Genomic DNA, 19,451 nt, shown 5'->3' with positions numbered 1-19,451 from the left:
GTGTGTGTGTGTGTGTGTGTGTGTGTGTGTGTGTGTAGGTAGAGGAGAAGCTATAAGAACAGAGAGGGGGCAGGGAAGGGGACGAGTCCCTATTTATGTAAGCCGTTTGTAGCTGTGGATTGTAAAACTAGGCAGGATTCTCTGGAGTAATTCATAGTGTTTGGACAAGACAAACATTGTTCTGCTTTAAACAAACCTCCAGAAAGGTCAGCCCGGTTCATCCTTTTGCTGCAAGTTGCTGAGACTATCCAGATGATGAGAAAATCAGATCTTAGCTGAGGGGCCCGGGCAGGAGGCAGTTGTCTCTTGAGCCCTTTGGATCCAGGGTGAGGGCACTCAGTCCAGGGAGGGTCCTTAGCTCCACTGAGAAAGGCTGGCTCCCACTCTGGAGCGAGGAGACATGGGTGAGTGTGTGTGTGTGTGTGTGAGAGAGAGAGAGAGAGAGAGAGAGAGACAGATGATGAGATCTTGATGATGCCAAGGAACATCCAAGTTCTGGAGCAAGGCCAACATGTCCTGCATTGTGAGTCTTCTTTATGGGGGTGAAGAATTGATGGGAAGTGAAAGTTCGTGGATACAGAACCAAATTGGACCCACTAAACCGAAGCCAGATACGCTCCCGGGTACCAAGAAATCGCTGTTCCTTACACATGGGTGCATTGGCTGGGCCCCTCTGTGTGAATTTAGCAAACATTTTTTTGAGTGCCTACTATTTGCTAGGTGTTGAGTGTATAGTATTGAGCAATAGAGATCCGTACCCAGTCATTGGGCCTATATCCTGGCTTCCCAACCCCAGCCCCGTTGGCCCTAAGCAGATAAACTCACAATATCACTCCCAGCACCTCTACCACCACGGTTGCTCTATAAGCCCCTGGCTGAGACCACATGTCCGTTCCCAGACGGAGCCTGGCAGCCGTACAGTGTTCTGTAAGTGCGAGCTGTCATTGTGACCATGATTAGGACTGTGATTGTGACTGTGAGCATAGACGCCACTCTTGAGGGATCTACCTGAGCCCAAGCTGAAGTGAATACGATTTGGTAGTTATTATGCATGCTCATTGACTTACTATGAGTTAGTAATTAGTAACGTGCTATTAACACCAAGCCCAGTCTTTCTGTAGTACTAGTTGTCACTGTCCTGTACATGATCTTCAGCTGCCCAGGGCAGCTTGTCATCCCCTCAAGTGGGTGGTGTCCCTGTGGTAACCATGGTGATGGTAGTGGCACTAGGTTATCTGGTCCACACAAATTTATAAATATTATATTTGTTTAGGGCTTTGGACACTTCAGGGTCTTTTGAATATACTTTTTTACTCAGTACTCCTGATATCAATGTGAGACTTGGATGGATGAAAAGAAGGAAGGAAGGAAGGAAGCAAAGAAGGAAACTGAATACCATAGACTGGGTGGTTTGAGCAACAAACATTTATTTCTCATTGTTCTGGAGGCTGGGAAGACCAAGGCCAAGGTGCTGGCCAATTTGGTTCCTGGTGAAGGCTCTCTGCCTGGTTTTCAGACAGCTCGCTGCCTTCTTGCTGTGCTCTCACATGGAGGAAAGAGGGCTCTCCCATCTCTTCTTAAAAGGGCACTAATCCCACCATGGGGATTAGGGCTTCAATAGACACAGTCGTTTAGTCCATAGCACCCACTGTCTCGGACGTGTGAAGGTCAGGGAGTGTACATGACTGGAATATAACCCAAGAAGTCTTCTTGGTCCTGCACCATCCTGCCGACCACCGGAGGAGCCTCTGCAAACAGGGCTAGGAACCTGGGCTCCCTGGGAGACCCCATAGCCAGGTGCCCAGCGGGAGGCTAGGAACTGGCATCCGTCTTGGGGCTAGAATGGCAGCACGCTTTGCCTGATGTTACCATCGGTGAGAGGTCCCCTCCTTCCCCCCAAATCCTACTTTCCTTTTATACCTTATTATAATTCCTGTACTTACCCAATCTGTTTGGAATCAATGGTCCATGTCTGTTTCATCCTGTATCACCTCTTGAAATGAAGCCCTCCTAAATTTTCTCCCTGTGTACAGTGAAGACCAGTAATACCTCATTTTACTATTTGGGGATAATAAGCTGTTTTACATAGCTGAGTTTTTGCAGGTAACAGAAGATTACTCCTTGAAGCATAGAAGCGTTTTTATGTAATAATATTTCATGAAAAACATTTTCCCATCAAAATTATGATCTTTTTTCCCACTGAGGTCAGCAGGATTGAATATATTGCAGGTGTCCCCTAGGTGTGGTTAAATGGGTGACCCACAACCTATTCTGATGACTCACAGCCATCTTTAGGAACATCAGCTCCTAGGCAATTCGCTCAGCCCCCCTGCCTCAGTTTCCTCACTTGTAAACTGGGGAGCACTGGATGGATGGAGCGCTCTAGGGGCTCCTTCTATTCTTCTCTGTCTCCACTGGGCTCTAATACAGCAATGAATCTGGGTGGGACCTGTCTTGAGTCCCTGGGTGGTGGCTGGGGTAGGTTCTACTGTCAGCTGTCACTTCTCAGTGTAACAATGTTCAGGAATCACCCATCCCCCCAGGACCCTAACCTGTGGTTCTCTGTGATGCTGGGACAACAGAAGATGCCTTACAGACACTTCTAAGGGAGGAGCTTCTGGCTCCCCTGAGGACTAAAGTCCCTGACGTTGTGACTCCTCTTCTCTCAAATGCTCATGGGGACTACTGGCTTGCTTTTGGAATATGTTCAAAATCATAAACAGTGCAGCAACCCTGGCCTCCAGAAAAGGGGGTTTATAATACCTTAATATTAAGAGCAGGCACTTGGCAAGCTTATGTTGAAGGGCTGAACACAGCATTGTGGGAGGTAAAGGACCATGAGACGTGGCCACAGCTCATGAGAAGACCCAAAGGAAGACTTCACAGGCATTTCAAAACCAGAGTGCTAGCGGTCCCTCTTTTTGTTCCTTTCATTTACCCCAAGCTCACCTTTTAATATTTGTAAAGAGCCCTTTTTAAAAATACTAGTATATATATTTCTTCCCCTGATTTCAGAGAGGAAGGGAGAGGGAGAGAGATAGAAACATCAATGATGAGAGAGAATCATCGATCTCTCCTGCATGTCCCAACTGGGAATCGAACTGTGACCTCCGGGTTCAAGGGTCGATGCTCAACCACTGAGCCACACCGGCTGAGCTGCAAGGGAACCTCTTAATTCTGGTGTTTCTGGGTTGTTAGTATATTAGCTTCCTGTGGCCACAAATTCCCACAAATTGGGTGGCTTAAAACAACAGGAATTTATTATTTCACAGTTCTGGAGGCCAGAAGTTTGAAATCACTGTCACTGGATTGAAGTCAAGGGATGCGCTCCCTCCACAGGTTCTGGAGGGGAATGAGTTTCTTGTCTCTTTCAGCTTCTTGTGGCTGCCAATATTCCTTGGCTTGTGGCCACACCACCCTCTGACTCTGTCTTCACATGGCCTTCTTCTCTCCTATCTTGTCAGATCTCCCTCAGTACTCTATTATAAAGACACTTGTGATGGCATTTAGGGCCCACCCAGATAATCCAGGATGATATTCCCATCTCAAGATTCTTAATCACATCTGTGAAGACTTTTTTTTTTTTTTTGTCATATAAGGTAACGTTCACTGTGGGCAGGGGTCAGGAATGTCCAGTGTCCTGTAATGGGCAGGGCTGTTCTGTCCAGTGAAGAATTTTCTGATGCGGAATGCCAATAGCGCCTCTGTGGAGAAACAATCCTAAGGAAATAGTTGTATTCCATTCCTAAAAATAGTATTTTTCAACCTTAATTGATAACCTTTTATCTTAAAAGAGTATTTCAAATTATTTCTCCCTGAACGCATCACCTTCTGCTACACCTGTTTGTGTTCCACGGCCCGTTCACACAACCTCCTGAGATGCTCCAATTCACCCCTTTCCTCTTGGCATCACTCCAGCGTCACCTCTAAATTTTGAGGTTTCACTGAGAAGACTCCTGCCCCTTCCGATTTTGTCTCAATACTCAATGAGTTGAGCCCCAGTTTGGGGCTCTGAGCCCCCGCTCACACACACTATTTTCTCAACCTAGAGAACCATCCTTTTATCTGCATCCTTTGTTTCCTGCCTCCAAGGCCAGCTTCCATCCATGACAAAGCTTCCCCCATGGTGTCCCATCTTCTTTATTTTAACAGTGTTCAGGGTGGGACCTTGTCAAAACCTTTTTGCAAATGAAAATAAATTACATCTGCTGGTTCCCCTTATCCACAGGCATCTCACCCCTTCAAAGAGCTCTGGTAGATTAAAGGATTTGCCGGATTTGGGGTTTGTATGGTTTCTATGCCCAACTCCCGAGTCCTCAGCCAAGAAGCCTGCAACAGGGGAGGCCTGAGCTGAAGATGCAGATAAACAACACCGAGGAAACAGACAAGTCTCCAGGAATCCTCTGCACTCTCCAGGCCTGTTCTCCATGCTCTCAACCCTTTTCCAGAACAGCCACATCTCCTGAAATCCTGCCAGGGACCTGGGGTGGGGCCCTTGAGCAATCCCCCTGAGCCTGATAGGTGAGCTGAGCGCTAGAAGCCTTGAAATGAGAGGATGCCCCCAATTCTTCCAGGGTGAGGGGTCTGGGAGCCTGATCTGAGAATTATGAGTATTAAAAACAAACAAACAAAAAAAACCCTTGAAACTAGCACATATTGAGCCTCTACTCTGTTCCAGCTTCTTTCTTTTCAGATCCATTTTGTAACCACCCTGACAAACCTATCAGGTAAGAGCGATGCCTCCCATTTCGCTGTGAGAAAACTGGTGCTCAGATGGGTCAGGCAGCTTGCTCGAGGTCACACAGTCAGTTATGGCGAACTGGAATCAAGCTTTGTCTAAGTTAAATTCTTTCCATTTCCAAAAGAAACACAATCAATCCAAGCCACACTCACCCTTTTGGAGGGGCCAGATGCTGGGGCCACCTCTGCAGCTACAATTTCCAGCCTATGTTGGGAGTCCTGGAAATCAAATCATTTAATGTCTGTCCTCTTAACTGGACTAGACAGCTGAGCCAGGTCACAGCTCATGTTTCTGGCAGACCTGACTTTCTTCCTCTGTCTCAAGGTCGCTGAGACCCATGTTTGTTGGAAAGCTTATGGCAACCAGCCCATCCTGCCTATAGGTGCTAAGAGCTCCAGACACTGGAACCAGACCATTTTAGGTCAAACCTCTGCTCCTCTGCTTACCAGTGATGGCATCTTCAGCAGATTCCTTCTCTGTGTCTCAGTTTCCTCCTCTGTAAAATGGAGATAATAGTACTTACCTCCTAAGGTTGTGATGAGTATTATGAGCTAATGATGGATAAAGTTCTTAGAAGAGTGCTTGGCACAGAGTAAGCATTCTATAAGTGCTCGATGTAAAAAGTAAAACCCTCAGTCAGGCCCGACATGAAGGCCGCTCGGGTCATCTCGTTTCTCCATTAGCCGGTGCCACCTGGTGCCCCCCATCCCTGGTATATGCTCTCCCCTGCCTCCTCCCCCTGTTCACTGATTGTTCCACCCACCTTCATGCTTATCCCACAGCCTTGCCCCATGCACACGGCAGCCCCCTCCAGTGGGGCTCTTCTCCCACGTCACACACACCCAATGCCCTGGAGGGGGAGCTGTTGTCATCCTCAGTCCGCAGTGTTCCTTCCATCTTCATGAAAAACCCCAGCAACACTCAGTTCCTTTAAGGCCAGAACCACACACATAGTGCACCTTCCACATCTCATCCTTGGAATCTCCTCTCCATCCAGGTCAGCGATTTTCAACCTTTTTCATCTCATGGCACACACAAACTAATTACTAAAATTCTGTGGCACACCAAAAAATATATTCTTTTGCCAATCTGACAAAAAATAATAGGTGTAATTCTTATTCATTCACGCCAGATGGCTATTGTTGTGTTGGCTGTTGTCATTTTTTGAAATTTGACAATCAAAGGGAAAAAAGATCAGGGCCCCTGGCTAAACAGTCAGGTCTTGCATGATTTAAAAATTCTTGCAGCACACTGGTTGATAATAGAAGATCTAGGTCACTTCCCTTTCTTTGAAGATTCTAGCACCTGGTTTGGTTTTCATCTCTGTCCCAAGCCCTGATGTGGGTCCCAAGGGTCTTTAATATCCAGGGTACCTTGACCACCTTATCTCCAGTCATTTTCACCTCTCCTTCCGGGCAGTACCAAGCCCCAACGTTACCCTTAGTGGGCCTTGTCACCACCCAGAATTGTTCCACATCTGCGTTCCTCAATTCAGACATCTGGTTTGGGGCCACAATCTCCCAAGTTATCCCCCACCACATTTCTTCTTCTTTTTTCCTGAATCCTCTAGACCAGTTCTGTCCAATATAAGTTTCTGTGATGGTAGAAATGTTCTTTATCGGCACTATCCAAATCAGGGGTAATTGAGGAATGAGCTTTATATTTTATTTAAGTTTAATTCTTTTTTTAAAAAATATATTTTGATTGCTTTCAGAGAGGAAAGGAGAGGGAGAGAGAAAATCATCCATCGGCTACCTCCTGCACGCCCCCCACTGGGGATCGAGCACTGACCTGACTGGGAATCGGGAATCGAACCGTGACTTGCAGGCTCATAGGTCTATGCTCCATTGAGCCATGCCGGCCAGGCTTAACTTCAGTTCTTTCAAGCTGAAAGTGAACTACCAACATGTGCTTCCTGGCTATCGCGTTTAACAGCACAGCCTTAAAGCCCTGGCATCTCTCTTTCCTCTTCTATCCTCGCCTGTCCTCACTTCCTTCTCTCTTTAGCTTTGTCTCCTGGTCCATCCCATCAGCCACCCGCTTCCCTTGTCCTTCTGTCCCACCTCCTGGAACAAACCCTCAACTCGGAGATTAACTCAACGGCTCTGCTTTTTCTAAGTCTACACAGGCGGCTGCTGAGCACTGCTGGGGGAGGGGAGCCCTGCGCCTTTGCTGGTTTGCATTCTTTCTCCTAGATAGTCACCAACTTCAATGGGACCTTTATCTGCCCAGCACACATTATCCTCTTTTCTGTAATGACCCCATCCAGCCTTCTCCCCCATTCTGAAACCGCCCGTGCGCCCACCTGCTCCCTCACTCTCGGCAGGTGGTGCCACTTCCTATTCCATTGTAACACGAGCAGCTCTCAGACCACCTGACCACACATTTTACAAGGCTGGTTTTATCTGTCTTCAACCTGTCTCCCGAGCCTCCTTCGGATCAACATTTAGGCAGGTTTAAATAGCCTTATCTTATAAACAACAATAAAAGATCCCAATGTCCCCTCAATCCCGTGTCAGCTTCCTGCTATCACCATCTCCCTTTCCTACCACTTGTTTTCACACTTCTTGAGAGGTGTCTACACTCACTATCTTCCACTTTCTCACCTCCCATTCACTCCGTACCCTGAGGCAGTCTGGCTTCTGTCCTTACCACTCCTCAGCCACTGCTGGTCAAGGTCACCGATGGCTTCCTTGTAGTTTAATCCAAAGGACTCCTTTCAGATCTTATCTCGACCTTGAAAGCATGTGATACTGCTCACTGCCCCTGCTTCCCCGAACTTGCCTGTTGGTTTCTAGGACACCCGGCTCTCGGGTTTTCCTCCTTCTATGTTGGCTACTTGTAAGTTTTCTTGAAACTGCCACATTCTCCGCTTCGGGGGATCCCGGGCTTCAGGTGAGGCTGGGTTCCCAGAACGGCAGCTCCCCCTCCAGACACATTCCTTGCAGAAACACCTGGGAATTTGCTTTCTCACCCAACAGCCATTGTTGTGTTTTGAACTCCAGCCTGAACCATGGATCCTGCTGCTTAGCGCCTGGCCTGACAGCCTTTGCGGGCGTGTATTTACAACCCCCACTTTGAGAAGCTCTCACAGCACTTGGACATCTGTTTTTTTCATTTGTCCCCTCAAAAGGTAGTATGCTTTAGGAATGGACATTGACAAATTAGAGGGCATTGGGCGAGTCTGCAGAGTAGTCAGAAAACAATGTCCTTGCCGAACTCTTTGAAAGAACTGGGAACGTTTAGCCTAGAGGACATCAAACTGAAAGATGATAGAGGGTCGATTTCAAAACTTTGGAGAGGCAGAATGGTGGAGTTGGAATTGGACCAACTGTACAAGCGACAGGGAGGTGGGTCTGAATGGGCGTAGACAGGTCCTACTGTGTCCCAGAATGTTCCAGGCCTTCAAGGTACAAGGTGAGAGAGTCCGGCTCACCTGGAACCACTGAAGAAGATGGCGCAGGCCTGAGTGACCACAAGCAAAGTGGAAAGCTTCCCCCCAAGGCGCCCCAGAGACCACTGGCCTAGGCTCAGAGGCCACGTGTAGCTGCAGCCCAGGAGTGCGTGCCAAACCTGTGCCCCGCCAGGGCCACCGGCAGCTCTGCGGACAGAAAGAGCAGCGGAAGGAAGGCTTGGAGGGCACTGGGTGGCCGAGCGGGCTGGGTGGGGAGTGGGGCACTCTGATTTGCCTCTCTCAGTCCCTCCTTGTCAGTGTGTCTTTTCCTGTGTTTTGGCGCGCTGCCCACAGCTTACTGTTGTGGGCCCCCATCACAAAAACCGCCCCACGGAGCTCACTGCTGTGACTGTGAGGGGGATGTTGTTGAGGGTGTTTGCTGTCACCTCACACCGTGTTCTGTTTATGAGGCCCCCCAGGAGAAATTCCTGTCTGATTTTAGTACCAAGAATAGTTAGTTGTAATTCTCTTGAGTAATAGGTCTGTTTTTATCCCTGGGACACTGCGAATTGTGTAACTGACATGGTCTCCTTTTCACTTTGGCTGTTGGGGGTGGGGTGTGGGGGTGTGGGGAAGTTTAGGGACAAATTTGTGGCCCGCCCGTAGGAGGTGAACAGGCATTCCAGGGTGCATTTTAGCTCTATCCCCATCTCTACTTGGTCCTTCCTCTGGGTTTTTCTTTTTTCTCTTAGCTTTCCCTCTTATTTTACTACACAAAATCGAGAATATACAAGCAAAACGTAAATAAAAATCACCTCTAATCTCACTATCCAGAGATGACCACAATTAACAATGCTGTCTTTGTATGCAAATTAAAAAAACCAACAACCGATAGTATACTGTGCATAGTGTGCTTTGGGCTATAGTGTTTTGTAATTTGCTTTTTTTTTTCATTTTATAATTTTTAAATTAAATTTACTTATTAGTTTTAAATTCCCATAAAGATCTAGCAATTTAATAGTAAGAACTAACATCCATTTCTACATCCACTTACTTATTATGTGCCTGGTTTTATGTATATTTACATATACATATATGTGAAAGTATATTCCTGTAGATTATATAAATACAATATGTATACATTTTATAAGCTATAATATTCATATGTTAGCTCCTTTGATGCTCACAGCTCTATGAGGTAGATAATGTTGTACCCCTTTTGAAAATGAGAAAAATAAGGCGCAGAATGCTGCAAAACTTGCCAGCGCACTCGCTCCTAACCGCTATGCTGCCTATCATGCCATGGGGATGTCACGGGTAAACATCTGTTCATCCCCTTTCAGCTCCCTGGCTAACTGATGCTGTGTTGCCGTGTTTAAGTACCCCTGTAAGTTACCTGAAATCCTCTCAGCCACAAGGTCAGGCATAAGTAACCGGTGCACAGTGGCAGTGGCACAGAAGGCAAAGCTCATGGGTTACCCCAGAAAGAGGGTGGCCCCGGCTGTCCTGCAAAGGACCGGAGGTCGCTCCTTGGGCTGGGTGAAATCCCGGGCCTGGAAGAGCTGGCTTGGGGCTGTCTCTCGGGGAAAGCGGTTCTTCTGAGACCGAGCTGGGCCTGGCGAGCCCCGAGGCCCCTTCTTAGAGTCTCGGGGTTTATGAAAATGCCAATAAGACCAAATGAGGCACTTAATGGAGCTCATACCAGGACCCTGGGCTTTCCATCCAGATCTATTACTCGTGACTTAAAGCAACAGAAACGGAGTCCCAAACGCCCAGCCCAGAGCTTTCTGTCCCCAGAGCTCTTGGTGGCTGCTGCAAGGGTCAAAGGGTACTGCCAGATACTGCCACTGTGCTCAGTCCTGTCGTTAAGGTAGAGAATGAGGTAAGGAGAGGCTGGGCAGCCCCGAGAAGGCCCCGTGAGACTACACCTGGGTGGGAATATCCATTTGACAAATGTGAGGAGAGGAGGGATTTGATGTTTACCAGTTGGGAGAGCTGGGCAAGTTTCCTCACCTCCGGAGACCTCGGTGTCTTCACTTGCAAAAAGGAATTAATGCCTGCTTTGCAAAGCTGCTGTGGGCTCCCATGAGCTAGTACAGGGTATGGCACCCTTCGAAACCCGAGCCAGGAAGAAGTCCTATAAGCCTGCCTCAGGGGACCTGGGCGGGCTGGGCTCCCCCCAGCCTGAGGCTCCGCAGACCTGGCTAGAGGGCCGCTGGCCAGTGCCCAGGTGCTGTCCTGCAGCTTTCCACTTCGTCTACTGCCCACCTAGGCTCCCCCGGCATGAAAGAAGCCACGTGCCTGACAGATAGGCCCAACCTCACAGTGACAACTGTGTGTCCGTGGGCGGAAGTGTGTGTGTGTGTGTGTGTGTGTGTGTGTGTGTGTGTGTGTAGGGGGGGAACTGGTGCACAGGGGCAGCCCCTCTCGCCAGACCCCGGGGGCTTCGGGCGGGAGGGGTGAGCAGGCACAGGTTACATCCTCCTCTTCCTCATGACCCCAGGCTGTTTGCCCACAGGGGCACGGAGCTGTACGAGGTGCCACCACGGCCATAAGGCTGGGTTAGAGGAAGGCCCGACCTCGGCGCAGCAAAGAAAACAAACACAGATGTGTTTGGATGGGACCTGGAGGGAGAAGACCGTCCCCTCCCCCACGCCCGCCCGCGCGCTCCCGGAGGAGAGGGGCTGGCGGAAACCTGCGAGGCTCCCGGGGCAGCGCGGGCCGGAGCGGGGCTGACAGTCCCCGTCCGCCGCCGGCCCCTCCTCCCTCCGCGGGGTGCGCGCGGGCCCAGCCTCCTCTCCTCTCCGGGGTTTCCCCGGGCGCTCTCCTAGCTTTCTCTTTGTCTCTGCTGTTCTTTCTCGGGCTCTCGGGTTCCCACCCGCGGGCGCTCTCGCTCTCTCCGCGCCCCAGGCCGGTTCCCTTCAACTTTCTTCTTTCCCGGGGTGAAAACTTTGCTCCCGAGCGGGCGGCTGCTCGCCGACGTTATTGGCCGGCGCCCCGCCCGGCGGCCCCGCCCCCCGCCCCCGCGCTCCCCTCCGCCCCCCACTCCCCGAGCGAGTGGCGGCCGCTGCGGAGCCCTCGGAGGCGTGCGTGCGTGTGTGTGAGTCCTCGCCAGCCAGCGTGAGTGTGTGTGCGCCCCGGGCGCGGGCTGGGCAGCGCTCGGACCGCGGCGGGAGACCGGCGGCCGCGTCGTCACTCGGACGAGAGAGGCGGCGGCGGCGGCGGCGGCAGCGGCAGCGGCCGGGCCGGGGCCGGGGCTGGGTAGCGGCGGCCGCGCCGGGCATGGAGCTGGCAAGCCCGCGCTGAGGCAGGACGCGTCTGCTAGCAGCGAGGGAGAGCCTCTCGCTGTCCGGCGTGCGGGCACCCCGGCCAGTGCCCGGCAAACTTTTCTTTCTCTTTTGCCCTTTCCAGAGGTAAAGTCCTGAATGCGGAGTCTCCGGCGGGGACGCGATCTGGGGCAGCGGAGAGGGACCCCAGGCTGCGGGAGGAAGGAGCGCGCGGGTCGTGCGGGGTTGGGGCCCCCCGCGCTCTCCTGCGCCCGAGACTTGGGGTGCTAGGCGGGCTGGCTGCGAACGGGCAGACGGGCGCGGGCATGCCCCTCGGGCGGCGTGGAGGCGGCGGCTGGGAAGCCTCGCTTTCGCCCGCGGCCCCGCTTCGCCGCTGGGCCGGGGAGAACTGCGCGGGCGAAGCTGGCTTGGGGGGCCCCGGACTCGCCTTCCTCTGCGAGGCAGGCAGTCTGCGGCGGGGCCGGTGCTGGGGAAGCCGGGCGTTCGCCCGCACCTCGGCTCTTTGCCCGGCGGTGGGTAGAGGGCGCGGGCGGGCAGGCTGAGCGCAGCTCCCCTCTCTCCGCAGGCGCCTTCTGCGGCGGGCGGACCCACTCCTCGGCGCGGCGGGGCCGGGGCAAGCTGGACGCAGCATGATGCGCGCCGTGTGGGAGGCGCTGGCGGCGCTGGCGACCGTGGCGTGCCTGGTGGGCGCGGTGCGCGGCGGGCCCGGGCTCAGCATGTTCGCGGGCCAGGCGGCGCAGCCCGACCCCTGCTCGGACGAGAACGGCCACCCCCGCCGCTGCATCCCGGACTTTGTCAACGCGGCCTTCGGCAAGGACGTGCGCGTGTCCAGCACCTGCGGCCGGCCCCCGGCGCGCTACTGCGTGGTGAGCGAGCGCGGCGAAGAGCGGCTGCGCTCCTGCCACCTCTGCAACGCGTCCGACCCCAAGAAGGCGCACCCGCCCGCCTTCCTCACCGACCTCAACAACCCGCACAACCTGACGTGCTGGCAGTCCGAGAACTACCTGCAGTTCCCGCACAACGTCACGCTCACGCTGTCGCTCGGCAAGAAGTTCGAGGTGACGTACGTGAGCCTCCAGTTCTGCTCTCCGCGGCCCGAGTCCATGGCCATCTACAAGTCCATGGACTACGGGCGCACGTGGGTGCCCTTCCAGTACTACTCCACGCAGTGCCGCAAGATGTACAACCGGCCGCACCGCGCGCCCATCACCAAGCAGAACGAGCAGGAGGCCGTCTGCACGGACTCGCACACGGACATGCGCCCGCTCTCCGGCGGCCTCATCGCCTTCAGCACGCTGGACGGGCGGCCCTCGGCGCACGACTTCGACAACTCGCCGGTGCTGCAGGACTGGGTCACGGCCACCGACATCCGTGTGGCTTTCAGCCGCCTGCACACGTTCGGCGACGAGAACGAGGACGACTCGGAGCTGGCGCGGGACTCCTACTTCTACGCAGTGTCCGACCTGCAGGTGGGCGGCCGCTGCAAGTGCAACGGACACGCGGCCCGCTGCGTGCGCGACCGCGACGACAGCCTGGTGTGCGACTGCCGGCACAACACGGCGGGGCCCGAGTGCGACCGCTGCAAGCCCTTCCACTACGACCGGCCCTGGCAACGCGCCACCGCCCGCGAGGCCAACGAGTGCGTGGGTGAGTGGAGCGCCGCGGGGGGTGGGGCGGCGGGCGGCGGGGGGGGCGCGGGCGGCTGTTCCGGGGGCCTCGCACCCTGGGGCGCCGCGGCTGCACGGAGGATCCTCCGCTGCGGTGGTGCCGCGGGAATAGTGGGAGGTGCGTTCCGGGATGTAGCGGACCGGGAGGGCAGACCTCAGGACACGCGCTCCCGTGGCGCTGGCCCTGGACTCTCGGGTTTGCGACCGGTGCACTCTGCCAAGAGCCAAGAAGCACGAGAAATGTTGCGGGGAGAGCGAGGGTTTTGCAGAAAATATGCCGACTGGTCCCTCTAAGCTGGGATCCACATGCCTTACCCTCGGCTTGGCGGGACCCTCCTGTCTTAGGGCTGAAACTGGGCGCAATTGGGGATCCCGGCCGGGTTCCCTGGGTGTTCCAGCCCCACCACCATGACTCCCTTGGGAGATGGCAAAGGGATTTGCAGTTTGGGGCCAGTTCAGTACCCGACGAATATCATTCCTGCGCCCTCCATTTATCTTTTATAGTTTGAATTTTTTTCCCTCCTTTTGGACAGCGTGCTTGTGTTAGCAAAATAATGATGTGGTTTAAATTAATTACTATCTACAGATTACAAAGGAGAGTTCATTAATTATTTTAAACTAATTCCATTCTGGCTCAAAGAAACGAGCACAACAGATTTGTTAGTGTCAGAATTGGGTGAAATTAAATAGTTTTGAATTAACTAAGGATCCAGATTCTCACTTTTTAATGGGGGTTTCAGTTCCTGAAAGAGAAAACGGACAAAACCGGCACTGGCGAATAGATTTTGTTAGAAATGAGACTAAGGGGGAAAAGGGGATACATTCTGTTTCTGAATTTTGCCACTTTGTTGCTATAGAAACTCAGGGACCAGTTTCTGGGGGCGCTGGGAGGAGGGGGCAGGTAGTGAGACATTACTCTTCCAGTATGAGATGTAAATTTCATTTTATTTTAAGGAAAAGTATTTAGGTTGTAAAGTGCCATTTGGTGTGCATCTTTTGTGAACGTATAGATTTTTCCTTTGCCCCCCCCCCCCCCACCCCCCAATCCCCAAACAGCCAGTGTGAGTCTCTTCGGTTGCTTCACCCTCTGAAGCACATTGCAACGTTTGCTGGTCCCCACGCACACACGTTTGGAGGTCTGGTTCTGATTAATTGTGTCATGTTGTTGTCGAATAGTTTGTGCCTCATGACTGCGGATGCAGACTTTTGAGCAATCCAGAGGAAAACATGTCTTGGAGCGCTGGGTGGGCACTGAGGCCCAGGAAGGCCTCCTGGTCTGCAAGGGCCGGGCCTCCTGTTGCACGGCGGGCCCTCCATTTTTGCACTCGCTGTGTCGGGATTTTGCAGACCTAATTGTTCTCCCCTCTCCTTTAAGAGAGGGAACCGGTGGCCGGTTTGAAGAGAGTCTTTTCAGGATTCTGCAGTGAGATAGTTACACCCGGGCATTCGTGGTCTTTGAGAGTAAAATTCCTTTGATCTGCTCAAGTTCTTCAGAAATATTGGTTTTTCCCATCTCTTCCCCCCCCCTTCCCCTTTCCTCTTTTCTTTTCTTCCTTTTGTGCGTAAAAGCCCCGTATTGACATTCAAGGGCCTCCCAGGGTTTTGCTATCAGTTTTAGTTTGTATGTGCATATGAAAGATACCTTCGAATTGTCACCAGCAGGGTCTGATTGGACCAATGCAAGTGAATGCACGGAGGCCAATAAGCCGGGTGTTGTGGTAACGTTTTACTGGTTTGAAGATTTGTCTTAGTGTAGATTTGTTCAGATTCATCCGCCACCCCTCCCTCTCCTAGTCACTTTGGATGTGGGGACAGAACCCACATTTGCTGCAACAATAGTCCTGCACTTGAAATAACCTCTGTAGTTTAGGATTTTGTCTTTTGACGACAGCACTAACTAGGCACAAATTGGATTGACAGGTTTTTTTTTAAGCCAAATTGAGCAATCAACATATTCACTAATGTAATTAGTAAGCCTTTTTGCTCAAAAAGTTTAATTAGGCCTAATAAGCACATGATCTACATGACAAATAATCAGCTAACAATATTTTCAGGGTTTTTTTTTTTTTTTTTTTACTGAAGTTATTTTAATTCTCACTAGTTAAAGTATCTTTAAATTTATAAAAGCAAAGCCTATTCAGCTATGTCAAAGTTTCTTACCGTTTCCTTTTTGAATAGATATTCTGATATCTTGTAGATACAGAGGGGGAAGTCAGGTTGAAGTTCCCATAAAGTCTTAATTGAAGTCTTAGTGGTTTTTCCATCCTTCTGTGAAAGAGAAAGCCAGCAAAGACAATTTAAAAGTGATTTACAATTAAAGGTCGAGCTTTTTATGAAAAGGCCCCGCCGTGGAGAGATGTGAATGAATTAGTATTTGACAGGTGATCTGAGACACTACAGGGCACTGTGCTAGGAAAAAGCCTTAATAAATCCTTCAAACACTAACTTTTGTACTATCAGCGGCTCAGATTTTTTTTTTTCCCTCTCTCCAACATAATCCCATCTTGTGAATTTCACACTGTTGACCTAAATTCAAGCTCTCAGATTATTTACAACTAAGGCAAATTGAAGAAGTATTACCTGTTTTTCATTCCCCAAATCAGTCTTGATGAACACAAAGCATTGTCACCGTGCTGTTCTGTCGTGGCCTTGATAAAATGAGACGTGATGAAGAAGAGACTCCAATGGTACCCTTCCCCAGGTGAACCCCCCTCCATCCTAAAACTCTAAAAAAAACCTTTTGGTATTATTTCTCTAAATGGTTCTGCTGTATGGGCCACGGTGCCTTCCCATCACTAAGAAGTGCATACGTCCCGGAGCTTTCCGTTAGCCAGGCTTTCTTTTCCACATTGTTTCAAGGTTGAGTTCTCTATGGAATCAACGTGAACTTTTGTAAAACTCAATTTTATTTTAAATGCCATTTTGGGTTTCTTCCGGAAAAACACACACCCTCAAAACAATATGAAAGACAAGACTATGTATAACGTTACAGCCTCGACAGCTCTCAGTGGAATAACTAAAGACTTTCTTCCGCCCATATGTATCAGCCGTGTTCACATGCTTTTATACACATGTGCATTTACATTCATGGTGTAAAGAAGCATCCATGCATGGTGGTGGTGGGGGGGGGGGCGGTGTACATTTAAGGGAAAATGCAGGAACAGTTTTAAACCACCTGGGTTGCTAGGCCCTTTTTTCCCCCCTTCCTATTTTTTTTTTTCTTTCAAAAGAGCATCTGAAGACCATATTGTGTTTCATAAATTATTGGCATCAGTTTTAATCAGTGTCCCCCTGACGTCGGAGCTGTGTTAGTGTTTAGTGCCTGACGAAGCATGCTGTTTAATCTTGCTGTGGGGATGTCAGCAGGAACCCCTGCCTGGTTTGTGACAGGGTGAGCTTGTGAAAACTCGTTTTTCGACTCACTCTCTGGTTTTGCGTTGCCCAGCTGAAACCCAAAACCCACACAAAAGACATCTCTGCAAGATGAGCACCGTGCTGGGCTGGCCTCCTCCGGTCATGGGTACCTGCAACATAATGCTCGTAATTGTTTAAACATGGTTCTGGGAGGGAGTTTTTCATGCCGTAAGTGGCTCCAGTGTTTGGGCCTACCATCCTCCTCGGCGCGCGAGGGAGGCCTATCCTGGTGGCGTTGCCGTGCGAAGTCCAATGCCCGGCTAACGATGCTTGCAAAATCAGAAGGCTAACATTATCTGCTGCCTGGTCCAGAGTCTGGCACGTAGCTGCAGATCAGTGAATGGTTTCGTAGTCAGAGTAGTGACTATCATTATTGTCATTGTGATGATGAACTCTTGAGGGCTTATTTTTTTTGCCCGACACTCATTAATTTAATCATTTTATCATTGTGACTATGCCAGTGGTCGGCAAACGGCGGCTCGAGAGCCACATGCGGCTCTTTGGCCCCTTGAGTGTGGCTCTTCCACAAAATACCACGGCCTGGGTGAGTCTGTTTTGAAGAAGTGGCATTAGAAGAAACTTCAGTTTAAAAAATTTGGCTCTCAAAAGAAATTTCAATCGTTGTACTGTTGGTATTTGGCTCTGTTGACTGATGAGTTTGCCGACCACTGGACTATGCTAATAGGAGGCAGTATTATTGTTTTCATTTCACAGATGAGGAAACCATAACCAAGAGACATTAAACCGTTTGCCCGAAGGCTACCAGCTGTTAGTACTACATATACCTAGTAGATGGTGGAGGCGAAACTCCAGTCTGATATTGATGCTTTTAAAGCATCCTCGGTGCTGCCTCCCCATGGAATGGGCGGATGGCTGGCGGGGGAATGGCAGGCACACATCCACGTACAGGAGAAAAGTCGGCACAACTTTTCTTGCTAGAACTGCACGGGTTCCCGTGTTAGATTATGTAATATTATTATTATATTTATGGGGTTTATTCATGCTTAATATGAAATTACATATAAGAAGCTGTCCTTTACTTTAGCCATCAGGCCTAGTGGGAGCTGGAGTGAGGCATGTAAGTGAAGAGGGTTAAATACTTCCTGTGGGTGTTCAGCGTCCACAGGTGTTGCCGATGGCCACGTCTTTCTTCTTCTTTTTTTTTTTTTAAATATATTTTACTGATTTTTTACAGAGAGGAAGGGAGAGAGATAGAGAGTTAGAAACATCGATGAGAGAGAAACATCGATCAGCTGCCTCCTGCACACCCCCCTCTGGGGATGTGCCTGCAACCAAGGTACATGCCCTTGACCGGAATCGAACCCGGGACCTTTCAGTCCGCAGGCCGACGCTCTATCCACTGAGCCAAACCGGTTTTGGCATGGCCACGTCTTTCTTGATGCCAGGGCCCGTGATCTCTCTCAAAGACGCTGGAACAGAGCTCATAACCAGAAAATCCTCTTTAATAAGGCCTTCTCCTTTCTCCCTAATGCTCGGATTCCCTTTGCTTCTCCGGGACATATTGAAGAAAAAAAAAATGAAGTTGAGGCAGTTGGCTAAGAAGTGTCATGGCCTATTCTGGTCCCCAGCGCGGTGCTGGTCGGTGCAGCGCCTGGTGTCAGCAGCACAGGCCTGTCACCGATCTCTGCCGGCCGCTAGAGCTGGAGTGAGGGTCTTGCTGGGTCCTCAGTGCCTGGGGGGCAGGGAGGCTGCTCCCTATGTCTCCAGAGAAGGGAGACAGCTTCGTGTCAGGGTATCCTCGTGGGGCGGGTCTCTGCATTTCCAGGCTCTCCTGTGGCCCCGCCCAGACTTCTCTCTGACCTCCTCCTCCTGTAGAAAAATGAGATCCTCGGAAAAGTATTTGAGACTTTATGTCCAGAGAAAATATTGGAAAGGCAGTGGGTTGAAATTCAAATGTTCCCTGGAAGGAATCCCCTCATTTTCTGCTCACAGCTGGTATCGATATTTCCTTCTTGAGATGAGTTGTGCTTTTCATTAAGTCGATTTTTTGTCTTGGGATTAAACCAACATTGTATTCTTAATAGACTTTTATGTTTACACTTCAAAAGTCCACTGGGTTGGTATTCGTGTTATCTTGATGGCTTCTATAGTTTCTGCTGTGCACGCTGGCCTCACCAAAATAAATGGCTCTCCGGGGAACTGGATTAGAAAACAGCCTTATCTGTCCGCGTACGAGTGTGGCTGGTTTGTGAGGCAGGGTTTCTTTCTTCTTTTTAGACGTGGTAACCGTGCCAGGGGTTTCTGCAGCGCCTTACACTGCGGGGAGCCCGGCGGTGTAGGTGGGCTGAGGAACCGCTCAGGATCCGAGCCTGATGTTTGCCTGTGGTCCGGGCAGATGCACATCCGCGCTGTGGTCGGCACGGCCTGGGGAGGTGTGGCCTTGCCCGGGGCGGCTGGGGAACGCAGAGTGTAGAATCCCAGTTTGCGGTGGTTGTCAGGTCGCATCCTGAAAACAGCCTGCAGACCCCTCCCGAATGCCAGGCACCGTACCAGGGGCTTCCTACGTGCTTTGTTTTGGTGCATCAGGCTGCCACAAGGAGTGGAAGCTTTTCCAAAACAGATGTCCCTGCCACCCACGGGCAGTTTTTACACAAACTGAACTAAGTGTGGACAGGCGTGCAGCGCACATCCTGGCTCATTCAGGGACACCGTTGCACACACAGAGTGGGGCGGTGGGGGCATGAGCAAGGCTTGCTCTGAAGGCCCGTCTCCGTAATCAGCTCCAAGGCACAGAGTTTGGGAATAGCGCCTGAGACAAGTGAGCTGCCGGGACGTCCTCCTGACACAGGTCTCTGCCGTTGTGCTGACTGCCGTCCTGAGGTTTGACCTGTGGGGGCACAACACAGTGCGTTCTGTATTGCATCCCCATGTTCTTATTTCAAAAGGGTGTCTCCACTGTGAACTCAGAATTAAATTTTACTCCGCCG

The 19,451-nt window shown here is 51.1% G+C and overlaps 1 protein-coding gene across 2 annotated transcripts in view; it reads left to right on the top strand.

Annotated features, from left to right (window-relative positions):
* Positions 1–11,209: 11,209 nt before the first annotated feature.
* The window catches only part of NTN1 (netrin 1), a 180,556-nt gene continuing 172,314 nt past the window's right edge, over positions 11,210–19,451 (top strand). Inside the window, exons 1-2 of one of the 2 annotated variants that reach the window (XM_054709687.1) lie at positions 11,210–11,255; positions 11,988–13,069. In XM_054709687.1, the coding sequence (XP_054565662.1) occupies positions 12,052–13,069 (1,018 nt within the window). In that variant the 5' untranslated portion in view covers positions 11,210–11,255; positions 11,988–12,051. Of the gene's footprint in view, positions 11,256–11,450; positions 11,549–11,987; positions 13,070–19,451 lie in introns of those variants that run through there. The other variant, XM_028128292.2, reaches the window with a different exon arrangement.

Source organism: Eptesicus fuscus, chromosome 20, assembly GCF_027574615.1.
Source record: "Eptesicus fuscus isolate TK198812 chromosome 20, DD_ASM_mEF_20220401, whole genome shotgun sequence".
NCBI lineage: Eukaryota > Metazoa > Chordata > Mammalia > Chiroptera > Vespertilionidae > Eptesicus > Eptesicus fuscus.
The sequence above is the reverse complement of the archived record's forward strand: the minus strand, read 5'-3'. Positions and strand labels throughout refer to the sequence as shown.